This window comes from Manis javanica, chromosome 15 (genome assembly GCF_040802235.1).
Source record: "Manis javanica isolate MJ-LG chromosome 15, MJ_LKY, whole genome shotgun sequence".
In the NCBI taxonomy this organism is placed as follows: Eukaryota; Metazoa; Chordata; class Mammalia; order Pholidota; family Manidae; genus Manis; species Manis javanica.
In genome coordinates this window covers 18572240-18585806 of record NC_133170.1, presented here as the reverse complement: position 1 = coordinate 18585806, position 13567 = coordinate 18572240, and the positions used below count along the sequence as shown (strand labels likewise).

The following is a 13567-nucleotide window of genomic DNA, read 5'->3' as shown; positions in this document are numbered from 1 at the left end:
AAGTATACACTCTTTTCTTGGATGAGTCTCTGGAAAATGACTTTCTGTGTAGGATACTTGGGAAAATAAATGTTGATCACTGTTACACACTTTTCTATAGCAATGTACCTCGAGTGCTAAGATAAGAATGTGAAATAGAAACAAGAAACTTTAAATAAAACACTAAACAAGGGATTATAGCTCCAAGGCTTCCTATTAGATTACCTTTTTTATGGAAAATCTAAACAGAAGTTTTTTAATGACCCTGAAAGTAATGTGATAGGGTGATAATGTCCCCACACCAAGTACCAAAGACCTTTGTTTTTCTTTACTAGCTATAAATTATCCAATAAACTCACTGGGATTCTAAATAATACCAACTGGAAAATTCTATGATGCAGTAAAAACATCAAGGGCCTGTAATGCTTCCAAACCAACGTACTTCTAATGACATAAAGTGGGAAAGGATGATGTATGTGCTGGATCCGAAAGACTCTTGACAGGCCAGAGGGGGAGATCAAATCTAACAAAACAGTACATAGAGGATGATAATAAACCTCTACTCCTGAGTCAAACATATGCACACTCAGGTGTAGGTTTGGGAAGACTCGATTCAGCAATGGCATTATGGAAAAAAAAAAAAGAAAGATTTTATTTGCAGTAGTCTCCCCAGGAGCCAGCACTGTACCCACCGTCTCCTGGAAGGCTACGGTGATGGCAGGATATCCTAGCAGAAGCAGAGTGTCTAGCACGACGCCACAGCTGTGCTCCGATGTGGTCTGGCCGTCCCACATCTGAAATGTCTGCGTTCATTTCCAGACCCCATACTTCATGGAGTGTGTGGGGAGAAAGAGAGAATGATACTGTGAGTGGAGAACATGGTCTCCGCAGGGTGATAAAGTAACCGTGAGCAACTAAAGCATGAAAGAAGAAACTCAGGCGAGGGTCGAGGCATGCCAGATAGCTTCAAATATGTTAAGGGCTGTCATAAGGAAGAGGGATTTAAACTGCTCTGTGCAAATCTCAAGGGGGAATCGTGAAGTCAGTAAGTGGAAGCTAGTAACCTGCCTCTGGTTCCAAAGAAGGTTAAGTAAGGAACAGGAAGAGCTGTGGTAGTTTTACACGCCAATTTGGCTGGGCTATAGTGCCCAGTTGCTTAATCAAACATTAATGGAGGGGCTGCTGTGCAAGTACTTTGCAGATGCAGGTAACATCTACAAGCAGTTGGCCCTAAGTAAAGGAGATTAGGCTTAATAATGTGGGTGGGCCTCATCCAATTACTGGAAGGTTGTTCGGGCCAAAATAGGCTTCCCAGAGTAAAAGAAATTCTGCCTCAAGATTGTGACCTTAAGTTTCCAGGCTGCCAGCTTACTCTACAGATTTTAGTCTTGACAGCATAAACAAACAAACAAACAAACAAACAAACAAACCAATGGTGTGTGTGTGTGTGTGTGTGTGTCCCTATTGGTTCTGTTTCTCTGGAGGACTGTGGCTAATTCAGTTGTCCAAGGATGGAATGGGCTCCTTCCAGTCATCCTGAGTTCCTACCACTGGACAGAGCCAAGTGCAGGCAAGAAAGCCATTTCGGTTATAATGAGACCATTTAAAATACACGTCTCTTGATAAGGCTTTAAAGCATGTATAGACCACAGGGCCTAATTCTGTTCATTTCACTGAAGGCCCAGTCTGCATCCAATACCATTTGAGACCTTGGGGATATAATGATGAGCAGAAACAGCTCCTGCTCTGCCTTTCGGAACATACATGGATCTTGTATTTTGTACAGGCTATTTTAGAACAAAAAGTTAGTGCTCAACAGATACTTGTTAAATAAATAAATGAATGAATAAAAAACATATTTTAAAGTTTTAGAGAAACATATGGTACACATATGTTATTTGAGAAATCTTTCAAAAATATTTCCATGTTTTAAAGTTTTACCTTTTAATAAGGGTAAGATTTGGTTATGAAAAAATGTCACAACATGCTAAGCTTTTTCTCCAGTAAGGAGTAAGTCTAAATTATTTTCCAAAACTCTCCCCCATCTTGATCCTAATGATCCTCAAAAAAACCCCGACCCAATATCTATTCATTTCACTTATTTGAAAGGGCAAATTCTTATAGCATAGAGACTATTACCTCTGGGTGTCTGTAATGTTATGAACTGGGTGGAGGAAAGCTAAGTCAACTGCTGGATGAAGCGTGCTCATCTGGCCTCCAGCAATGGACAGCCAGAGAAATCGCCATACTGCTTTTCCAAACAGAAATGTTAAGGAACACAGGGGAAGAACCACACAGATTTTAATAACAAGAACACCGTGGTTATTAAGGCCACATTTGTATGACACTTGTAATTTTTCCAAGTAACTTCAAAGCCAATCTTGCATCACTGCAAAAGCATAAATAAATAAGTGAAAAAGCAAACAAATGCATCAGTTGACAAATAAATAAAAAGAGACATGGATGGGAAGAACTGAAGTTTCAACCCCGGTCCTTTCAGTTAGTACACTTAGGCACTTTTTATTATTACTAGATCCTGTTCAGGGGACCTAATGCAACATATTCTCTTTCTGTATCTGTGAGAAACTTATTCCGTGGCAGAAGATAATTCATTGGTTTTCTTACACATGATCCAGGTACTGCATTATAGAGGCACTTTCTTAAACATATAGGTGGCTACATACCTTGGCTGTATTGACTGGCAAGACACCCAGAGGTCCCAGGAGCATTTGCTATGCGTTGGTTATTTACTGATGACTGGAAATTTCTTATAAAAACAAAACTCATCAGGTCTTACAAGGTTCTTACTGTAAAATCCTAATGATCATCTCCTTTCCTAATGTAAGATGTTTGAAAAGATATAAAAAAGAATGAGACCACATAAAATAAAGACATTCAGCAGCAAAGGTGCCAGAGGCTTGCATAGAGTCATAAACTGGGATTCTAGGCTTGGCCATGGCACCAAAAAGTGGGTGATCTAGAGAAGGGTCTCTCTCACCCATATATATGTATAGGAGCTTTATATATTTGCTTATTTCATGCTGGAATTACCTATTTCAGACTACCTTCTCTTTACAATATCACTACTTTCATTTTTAATGGGATGGAAGAAATTATGGCTGTTTTTCTGAAACCACATCAATTTCAAAGGCAGCTGTCACAACAGAGATGCATTTGCACTGGAATTTTGGCTTCAAGGCAGTGCCACCTTGAAAATTTGGCTGATTTCCCCAAACCCATAAGTTGGAGAAATACCAGGAATAAAAAGAGGAACTACAAGGAAGATTTACAATTTTCTTCACTCCCTTCCCTCGAAGTTAGTCCTTGTCAGTTACCAAGAAAACAAGATCAAAATGGAACCTATTGACAACTGATAATTAACTATAGGAAACTATTTTAATGAATAAATTAGCTACCCAGTAAAAATAAAAGATAACTAAATTCCATAATGTATTCCAACAGAAAAAAAGCAGAGACAGAGGTATGTCCATTTTGTGTCGAAACACAATTTTTGATTTTGTTTTGTTTTCCACTATTGTTTCCTTCTTAATTACATTTTTCTTAAGGAAAACCTTTGGATTTCTCATTGCCAACCTACCATATGTTTACCCACCAATAAACAAGTGATTTTGATTATTTTAATTATTTTCTCTCCTTTTCCTTTTCTAAGCCTGCATAAGCACCACTCCTCATCTCTGCTTTTCTTCCTGGGATTCCTACAAAGGTCAGCATGACTTATGCCTTTTGCACAAAGGTCTCCTTTGAAACATATCCATAGGTATATACCTGCAACTTGAAAATGTCCTTTTATTTCTCCTGGAATGAAGAAGCAAATGAAAATCAACTCATCTAGGCTATCTGCCTCTTTTTTGCTATCTTATCTTTGCTGATAAAGGAAGGTATAAATGCTTAAAAGGCACAGCTAACCGTATCACCATGTTCTATGACAAGAGACCTGCTATTTTCCTAGCACCGTCCAAACTTGTCTCTATGCCACCTTCCTCCCTTTGACTGAATCCTGTAGTCCTCGAACCACTGACTACACAAGGAACCAATGGTCTTAACCTTTGGCAATCCTTCAATCTTCACACACACACACACACACACACACACACACACACACACACACACACATACACACACACACACACACACTTGTTTCTAACATCTATAAAAGTTCTATACCCCTGGAAACACAATCTGTCCCTCGTCTTACCTGGATAAATTTTTAAAGAAAATTTATCATTTACCATTTAGATGATACAATCTTTACCATTAAGATTATACAATCTTAGAACAAGAAATGACCAAGAACTTGAAGAGCTGACCAGAATCCTAAGCAGGTAAAAAGTGAAGCCCAGGACCATCGTCAGCTCTCCCATTTTGGGGCGGCAAAGCCGAGGCCCTTGCCTCTTCTTGTGATCCTCAAACTGGACCCCCAGCTAACGTGTTCCTGAAGCCACAGGTCACCTTGCTGTATTTCCCCAAAAGAGTCCATTTTAGTCTCTGGTTTGGGAGGGGAATTATTTTTATATTCAAACAAACATAGTTATATTATAGATTAATATTACATTTTCCAGATATTCTATATAACAAATAAAGCATACAAAATAATTACCTGATTGTAATGAGATGCTTACATACCCCAAGCCCCCTTGATCTTTTCTCTTCTTCTCTTAGAAGTATTTTGAAAACAGTGTTCAACGACATCATACTGCATCACTAAATCTGAATGACGGGAATGAACTGGTAGAGCTACCCAGGTAGAGGAAAAGTTCTAAATACAATGGTTAGTTCCAGAGCATAAAGAAACTGGCCTGCCAAAGATGCTATTGATATTGCTGCTTTTAATATATATGAGATCTCATAAACATACCCCAGCAGTAACATACATGTACGTGTTAAAGCAGTATTTGGTACTTATTGGAAAGTCACATTTCAAGTCACAAAAGCTTTTCAAAACTTTTTATAATAGAGAAAGACAGAAAGCAAGCAAACAAGAACACAATAAAGAAGGAAAAATACCCACTTCTCTTAGGGCCAAGGGAAAATATATCACAAACTTGTTTGTGCTTGGCACCCAATTTATATCCCAGCAATCTGAATCTATGAACCTAAGCCTTCACGGATGAGCGCATCAATTGGCTTTTGAATTAGAGGATAGAATTACTCAATTAACTCTGAGACTAGCCCTTTCAGGAAATACATTTAGCGATGGCACACAATATTTCAGTTCTAAAATGTGAATGTCAACTGTGAAACTAAATTTAAAATTTCAGTTGTTTTTCTCTCAGCTCCTCCCACACTTACTACAAATTTAAATAATACAAATTCAGGAAGCTTTTAAAGAAGTGTGATGTACATTCTAGGTTTTAAGGCAGTCTTAGTGCTTTAATTACTTGGAGCCTGTCAAATTATAGGCTGACACACACAAGGAAGGAAATCTATGTTCTACCTGCCATGTTATTAGAGCTTTTTCCTTAGCCAGTAAAAGTAAATATTTATGCTGCCAGGGCAAGAGAAGATGGAATGGGCTGAGAAATCACAGCCTTACACTTTGCAGCATCCCCAGGGGCTCAGCACACTGAGCCAGCAAGTTCCCTAAGTTGCCAGCAAGCTCACCTGAGCACAGACTGCAAGGTAAAATTAGACAGAAAGAAGACAAATGTTTCCAATACAAAAGACCATGTAAATACCACTATATGGGGCTATAAATGCATGCATGCCCTCACATGTTTTATCAGAGTTTCTTAGTATTTAACACATTATTAAATTTTTGCCTGTGCTGATATTTCTATGGTCCACCTGTCAACCAAAAAGTTCTGGTTAATGTTCAATTCTGTTTTAAACATGGAGGCTTTATCAGCTGCATTCAGGAAGCCATCTACCACATACCAGAAGCACTTTCAATTTTTAGGGTGTTAATTTATTGATGACACTAACATATTTCTGGCTGTTTTTCCAAGATTTCCAAGATATAAGCCATGAGAAGTATTGTTATGATCATCAGAAGTCAAGTTGTAATTGACATTATGCAGACTTTGGACTCAAGAGAAAGTGTGTGTGCGTGTGTATAGTGACACAGAATTTCTGTCTTGTAAATCTTTTAACTTTCACTGAAAACCAAAATACCCACTTGAATGTAAATGTATCTTTGATTATGTGGTCACTAGAGAACTTACAATTTAAAAAGAGCAGACCTAAAAAACTGTAATATTATAAGCTAATGCTTGAGCACTTACTATATGCCAGGAGCTGCTCTATAAAACAGGCATGTGATAAATCATTCAGTCCTAACAACTCTTCGAGATAGGCACTACTATAAACTATTATAGAGTTGAGGAAAATTGAGAAGTTAAGTAATTTGCCAAAGTTGCCAAGTTCACACAGCTAAAAAAAGTGCAGAATTAGGAGTCAAACTTAACAGTGCAACTCCACAGTTCATGCCCTCAAATGAACAAGATGGTCTTATTTACCCTGAGTTCCAATTAAATATTGAGTTTGGAGAAAAGTAAATGGGACAGGTAAGACCTGAGGTCTCTGAAGCACTTCACACTGACCCACACCAAATCAGAGACACTCAGCTTCTACCATTCCAAGATCTTAAGCTAGCTCCCCTGGGAATGTGTCCCCAGCTGGGCGTCTGGAGAGAAACAGATTGTTTGAGCCCCTGGGAAGATCATGACCATTTGGGGGAGGCATTTTAGCAAGTGAGGAACTGAACTTACATTCTAGCAGGTATAATTTCTTGCAGACTTAAAAAAAAAGAAGTTACGTATAAGACGGTACAGTCTGTAGAACCAGAGGATGGACATGTGGTACAATGACTAGCAGAGGCATCATATCCATATGAATAAGAGTTGGAATAAAAATAAATTCAGGATTGCCACAGTCCAGTTTCTGATAGATATGAAGATAGAGCTGATAGATATGAAGCCTTCTTGGTTGTTTCCATTGTACTGTGGGAAAATGTCTCTGAATTGTCTCCCATGCATAAGTCAGACTGGTACTACTTTTTAAATGTGAGGTGTGGTTACAAGGTCTCAGGAAGACAGACTAGTGTTGAAATAGGGAAACACTGTCTGGGTGTGGATGACAGACAAAAAGGCAGTTGTTTAAAGACGTGTCGTCCCCACTGTCATTTCCACCTACATGAAAATAAACACAAATGGTGGAGTGTATGTAAGGTGGATAGAGAAACCCGTCCATATTAGATTCATTCAAAATCACAGGATTTTAGAGTCAGGGAGGACCTCAGTGAAGAAGTTCATCTTCTGCTTTTTCTGTAGAATAAAACAAGGGCAGCAGAATTGGAGTCCATGTGCAGGTTCAGCTCTGGACGTGAGGAATCGCCCTTAGGAAAGTGTGTGGGGTGACGAGACTAAAGGATGGCATGTGGACCTCTAGGAGCCCCAGGAGCAGCCCATGGAGGTTGCTGGTCAGGCAGGGGCAATGGAGAGAGAGAGCAGGAAAACCAAGAGGTGTGATATCATGGGGGCCTGGCAAGGAAGAATTTTAGTAAAGAAAAAATGGTTGTGGAGAACAGTAGAAAGAGTTCTAAGAAGACCAGAACTGGACATGTTCACTGGACTTGTTGGTTATTGATGGGTTTTATTGAAAAGCAGTTTCGGTAGCACGATTACTATGGAAGACAGCCATGTTTTTAGCAAGGAATGGGAGGTGAGAAAAAGTCAAGACAGAAAGGCCAGAGCCCACATTCAGTAAGCTTGGAAGAAGAAAAAGATGGTGCAGTGGAGAAAGAAATGCCTTGGGGAAAATGGCTGGTAGAGAATGAGAGGAATAATTGAAACGATAATTAAAACCTTTTGGGGGAAGACAAAGGAAACTGGAGTCGAAGCTCAGCTGACAGCTCAGCCCTGACGGGAGGGTGAATGCAGCCTTCTATCCTAGATAGTGCAGAAGTGGGGGAAGGAGGGATGGGCATCCAGCTAAGTAACTCTCTCAACTGAAGTTTTATTTTTATACTTAACTTTTCAAACCATGTGGAGGTAATTTTGATAAATGATTCAAAGTTAAACAATCCCCTTCCTTTACTGCCTATAGTAAGTTTTGAACGAATGAATTATAAGCAGCCAGCCCCGGGCCTAGACCTGCATCACGAAGGACACTGACGTGCTAGTGTTGGCAGCACTGGCCTTCCCACGCACTCCCTCCCTGCGTCCCTCATTCAGTGGAACAGTTTCCTCATTCTCCAGATCCTTCTCCCGCTACAGAAATTAGGTTCTCACGCCATCAGGAAACACTGGGGAGATTAATGGGGAGGAGCTTCACTGTCTCCAATCTTGTGAAGGCTGGTGGTTTCTCAGCCTTGACAACTATCTGTTTTCTTTGTTTAGTTTCTGCCAGAGGCAAGAGCAAGCAGCAAGAAAAAGGAAAGAGTGACAGCAGAAAAGAGTACTCTTGAGAAATTAAAAGAGAGAGAGAGAGAGAGAGATGTCGAATAGGGACAATTTTCTATGGAAATTAACCAGAGAGCAGGTTAGAAAAGAGAAGCTGGTCACAGAATTAAAAGCTGTTCAAGTGTGTTTGTTTAAGGTTATGAGGATCACCTGTTGTACTGGATGAGCCGAATGGGTTTCCCTCTCCAACACCTTCCTAGTGGGTATCTGTTTGAGTCCTTTGCTGAGAATCGAAAGCTCTGGGTGCAAAGTCAACTGTGGTTCTTTCTTCCCGTAAGAGATCAAGGCAACATATTCTGCAAAGCCATGGTGCTTTTTATTACCATCTATGTTCACATTCTTCAATTATAAAATCTGAGATACATTTTTCAGATTGCGGGGGATACATTTTCACTTCTGCCACTTCACCCTTAAAGGTTTGCAAGCCTTTTCTCAGGTAGGGAATAAACTTTTAAAAGCCTCTGAATTACTACTGTGAGACACAGTTTGATCATTTAAATTCACCCCAGAGACACTGGCCATCGCTGTCTTGCTAGACTGAGTCATAAGCTCTAAATTTTCACCAGTCTGCCCCAGTTTTAGAAGTGTTCGGCATTAATGAAATTCTGTCATGTAAAAAAAATTGTGTAATGTGAAGATATATTTGTTCAACAAGCACTTATTAAGGATCCAGCACATGCTTGATACTGGGCTGGTTGCTGCAAATATCAAGATGAATGAGTATAAAATTGGCTCCTCAGGAAAAAGCAAATGTATTTTTTAAATTTCCATGATATGATTTCTTTGGAGGTGTGTTTAATATCCCTCCTCAGAATACCAAGACCTATGATATAGCCATTGCCTTGTGTGTTATTAGCAGAGCTGCTGTATTATAAACAAGCAAGAGTTCATAAAACTTGGTTATGCAAAACGAAAGCTCTAGATAAAGAGAAAGAGACTTCATCTAAAAGAGCAACACAGGAGAACATGAGAAATGCCAACCACCTTACCATCCAGTTCCAGGAGGCAGTAACAAAGACACACACATGTACATGTGCACATTACAATAACAATCACACCAAAACACTTACCTGACTTGCCCACACCTGCTCTCCCAAATATCGCCAGTTTGACTTCGGTACTTTTAGCCATGCTGGGTATTGGTAGAAAATTCACTGTCATTCAAACCAGAGAGCTGAGAAAATTTTTTTGGTTCTAGCCTTTGGATTCACTGTATCATTGTAAATCTGCAAACCTTAAACAAAAGAGATTTAGGAACTCATAAATGACTGGAGAAAGGAACTAACATTAATGAAGCATCTCCTAGAACCAGCCATTACTCATTTTATCAACATTTTGATCTTCACCACAGTCCTGTAAAAGGGCTATAGTAATTTAGTAATTTACTGTAAACTACTCAATTAATAAATGATAGAGACATGACTTGAATTTAGATGTTTGGTTCTAAAACATACGCATTTCCACACACAAAAGCATTTCCTAAAGTACTTCCTCAAATAATTGCATTATGAAGGCATTGTTTATTGTCAGTAATTGATAGCAAATACAAATTAGAGTACGTGAATACATGTGTTTACCATGTGTCTGCAAATACCTGATATACAAACATGCCTGATAAGACAGTCCCATTTGGAACTCTTTATTAACCCTTTGGGCTGAATACATAATCCACATTCATATTAGTCAATCCCACTGAATTATGACTGAATTTGCATTTCAATGCTACATGTTATCTCAGTTCACACTAGATCCCATGATTAGACCATGTGACAGATATGCATGCTCTATATTTATATTCTTTTGGGCACAGTGCCTTGGTACACAAAAGATAAATGCCATGACTTGATTTCTGGATCCTCTCCTATGATTACCTCAAGTAAATTAGTTTATGGTATCGAAATGACATTATATGCAATGTAAACACATTTTATATAGCTGGATGCGTTAAGAATGACACCTAGGTTCTTAGTACCATGGAAATGTAAAGTTGCAAAGAGCCTTAAGGGCAACCTAAGACATCTTTGGCCATAGCAGGGATCCTTCTGGAAAATCAGTCAGCCAATCCCTTAAAAGGGAATTTAAGTCAACTTTTTCTTTTCTTTCACTCAGAACCCTTCAAGGAGCATCGCAGCTATTAGGGTCCTTTGCCCCATTCTAGGCTTCTACTTTTCAAGACAATGAGGTTTAGCCCCTTGCCTTGTTCTTAATGGGATATGTGATCTTGTTTATGACTTTGTGACCCTCGCCTTCCCTCTTCACCATATGCAGTTCTCTCCGCTGGCTCTTGCCATTTTACTCACTCTAAAAATGTGGCATCCGCTGTGTTCCCTCTATGAGATGCGACCTGACAAACCTATCTAGCAAAGGTTCACTGACATTTTCCCTATTAGCTGGGCCCCGGGGTTGTATTTTAAGACAGTCACTCATACAAAGGCTCACATCTTTCACGTGAATTGCAGACTCCTCCATTCTGAACTTGTACAGCCAATGTTTTAAACCTAACTACACAATACTTCACTTTTAATCACATCAGTCTTTATTTCGTCCACTCTTCCAGTCTGTAAAGTTATTTTTGAAACACGCATCTGTTATCTAAACCTGTTAACTGCTCCTGCCAGTGTTTTATCATCTACAAATTTTCAAAAAGAGCTTCTCAAGAGAAAGAAAAATGTAACAATTCTTCTGAAAAAGTCTTTCTACAAAGACATTAATAGGTAATTGTTTTCTTCATTATGCACCTAAGCCATCAACCTGTACCTAACAAATGTTGCATTTGCTGAATTCCGAAGTGCCAGAGCTTCCTCTGAAGGATGAAAAGGTCAACATTAACAATTGTTTACTTCATCCCTAACAATGAAAAAACTTCTTAGTGATCACTTATAGTACCAAAATCAGAAGCTTCAACATCTGCTGTTTGTTCAGTCACATACTTTTGGCTAAAGATAAAAGGATTTCTTGTCATTTCACATGCATTCGTTAAGAAAAGATCTCTATGTTTAAGGCTCATTGATTGCTTCATCACAGAAGCCTCACAGAAGTATAATAGATTGAGATACACTAACTATATAATTCTAAGTAAAAATGGCAAGTATTTCTTTGAAACATAGAACATGCAAATGTCTGGAACTTGTATAAACAATTTAGTTATTTCATGCAAAACTGTTCATTCCCATGCACATAAAATCCAAGTAATTAATATCTTATTTATGCTTCATGAAAATAGCCATCAAATGTAATTTGTAATAAACATTTGTTGAGTCAGATATTTCAGTAACTCCCAAATGGCCTCAGAGGCATAGGTATTTCACATAAGAAAAATATTGTGTGGGTTAATTTTTGCATTTACAATCTAATAAAGATATAGCTGGTTATTGTCAATCTTATGTTTAGAAAAATCATTTACAGGAGGACCCAAAAATGACATTTATCCTTCAACATTTTGTTTCTCACATGTAAATGTGAAAAGTTGCATTTGACAAAGATAAATATGTAAATGTTTTAGTAAGTGACCTGTTGCCAAGTATCTGATGTTCAGAATAATACATAATCCAAGACCTTCCATAACATGGATCTAAGAAAATATTTATTTTAATGTTGCTGTGCAGAAACATTCTGGTTGGGCCTAGAAGCTGCCATTCACTTTTTACATGGATAGTGCTTTATTAGGACAAATACTTCTGAGTTCCTATTATTCCTCCAGCTAAAAAAATCACACCCAGATATTTAAGAGAAAAAGGGGCAGTGAGTTTTACCCCCTAAACTTAAAGGAACTCTAAGAAAGCTTACAAAGAAGAAGAAAGAAAGAAGCTAGCCTCCAAATACTGTGTTGTTATGAATGCTGTCACTGATACCTTCCACATTTATACCAATACAAATACAAGCGAGTTCCTTCCAGGCGCTTACAATCTATTAGACCTATGATATTTAGATCACTAATACCCTGATTTTTAAAATTTCTTTAAAGAAATGTTTTGTTCATAATAGATCACTCCCAAAACTATTACACTTACCAAGGTACATGTTTTTACTTCCTCTTGTGGGGGTGGGGAGGTGGGGGGGAAAGCAAGCATCTTTATAAGAGAGTAGTTTTTCTAACTTCTGTATTTATGGTCTCACCAAAGTAAAGTGCAGCTGCTTAAGGCAGCAAAGAATCTAGTCTAGTCGTGGGAATGAGATTCTCTTTGGGTTGCCCCTTCTCTAGCTCCGAAAGCAAGTTTTCCTAGTTCTATTACCAGGAATGATCCCTCATCTTAACAGCGCAGCACGCGCAGCAACAAGGATAACTGTACAAGACCCCTAGTTATAGCGATGCTCGGAAGGCAGCAGGTACCCTGGAATGGCAAACAAGCCCACTGTGGGCTTCAGGTCACTTGCTCTCAATCTAGGGAGCAAACGCAACCCAAGTCCAAAGGGCATTCTCCGTCTCAGCTCAGACCCAGGGCGCCCGCTGTAAGCTCTCAGCGCCGGCGCCCCCATCTGCTTCTCAGCGAACTCCAAAGCCGGCCCGGGGGACACCCAGCGACCTGCAGGACTGAGCCAGGGGCCGAGCGTTCGGGCGTTCGGAAGGGTCTGCAGGAAGTCGTCCCGAAAGAGCCACGTGGGCATGTGCGTGACACTCACCTGTTCACACTCTCCAGGCCCGGGAGAGCCGTGGTACCTTGCAAGTTCGGAACCGATGCCCTGGACCCGCGCAGCCCTCCCACGGCGCGCAGCCCAGCCACGGGTTGCGTTTCCGAGTCGCTGGGCTGCGAGCTTGCGTGGACCGGCGGCAGCAGCGGCCAGGGCGGGCGGACCGGCCGGGGTGCCTGGTTCCCTCGCCCCGACTAGCGGCCGCGGGATTGCGGCAGGACGCGAGCGCAGCCGGCCGGGGCCGCCAGGTGCTGCAGTGCGGCGCTCGGGCGCCCCCTCCCGGGCCGGCGAAGCCTCTGCTGGGGGCGCCTCCCCGCCCCCGGAGCAAGAAATCCGCGCCTGCTCCCCGCCGCCCCCAGCGCCGACTTCCCTTTCCCTCTCTCGGTCCCGACCTCTGGCTTCCCGCAGGGCTCTTTCCTTGGTTAAAAGGGTGCGTATGAAAGTATCACTACGTGCTGTGTCCTATTCCCTACTCCAAACGATCCTAACAGTGTCCCTTAGAGGGACGTTTAATTATCCCCACGATGCCCAAGAATAAA

At 40.4% G+C, this 13567-nt stretch overlaps 1 protein-coding gene across 3 annotated transcripts in view; it reads right to left on the bottom strand.

Annotated features, from left to right (window-relative positions):
* Positions 1 to 13313, bottom strand: part of RERG (RAS like estrogen regulated growth inhibitor) — a 94375-nt gene extending 81062 nt beyond the window's left edge. Inside the window, exons 1-3 of one of the 3 annotated variants that reach the window (XM_073223862.1) lie at positions 13020 to 13313; positions 9470 to 9633; positions 672 to 806 (exon numbers count right to left, since the gene is read on the bottom strand). In XM_073223862.1, the coding sequence (XP_073079963.1) occupies positions 672 to 806; positions 9470 to 9560 (226 nt within the window). In that variant the 5' untranslated portion in view covers positions 9561 to 9633; positions 13020 to 13313. The remainder of the gene's footprint in view (positions 1 to 671; positions 807 to 9469; positions 9634 to 13019) is intronic. The other 2 variants (XM_017670119.3, XM_017670112.3) reach the window with 2 other exon arrangements.
* Positions 13314 to 13567: the final 254 nt, after the last annotated feature.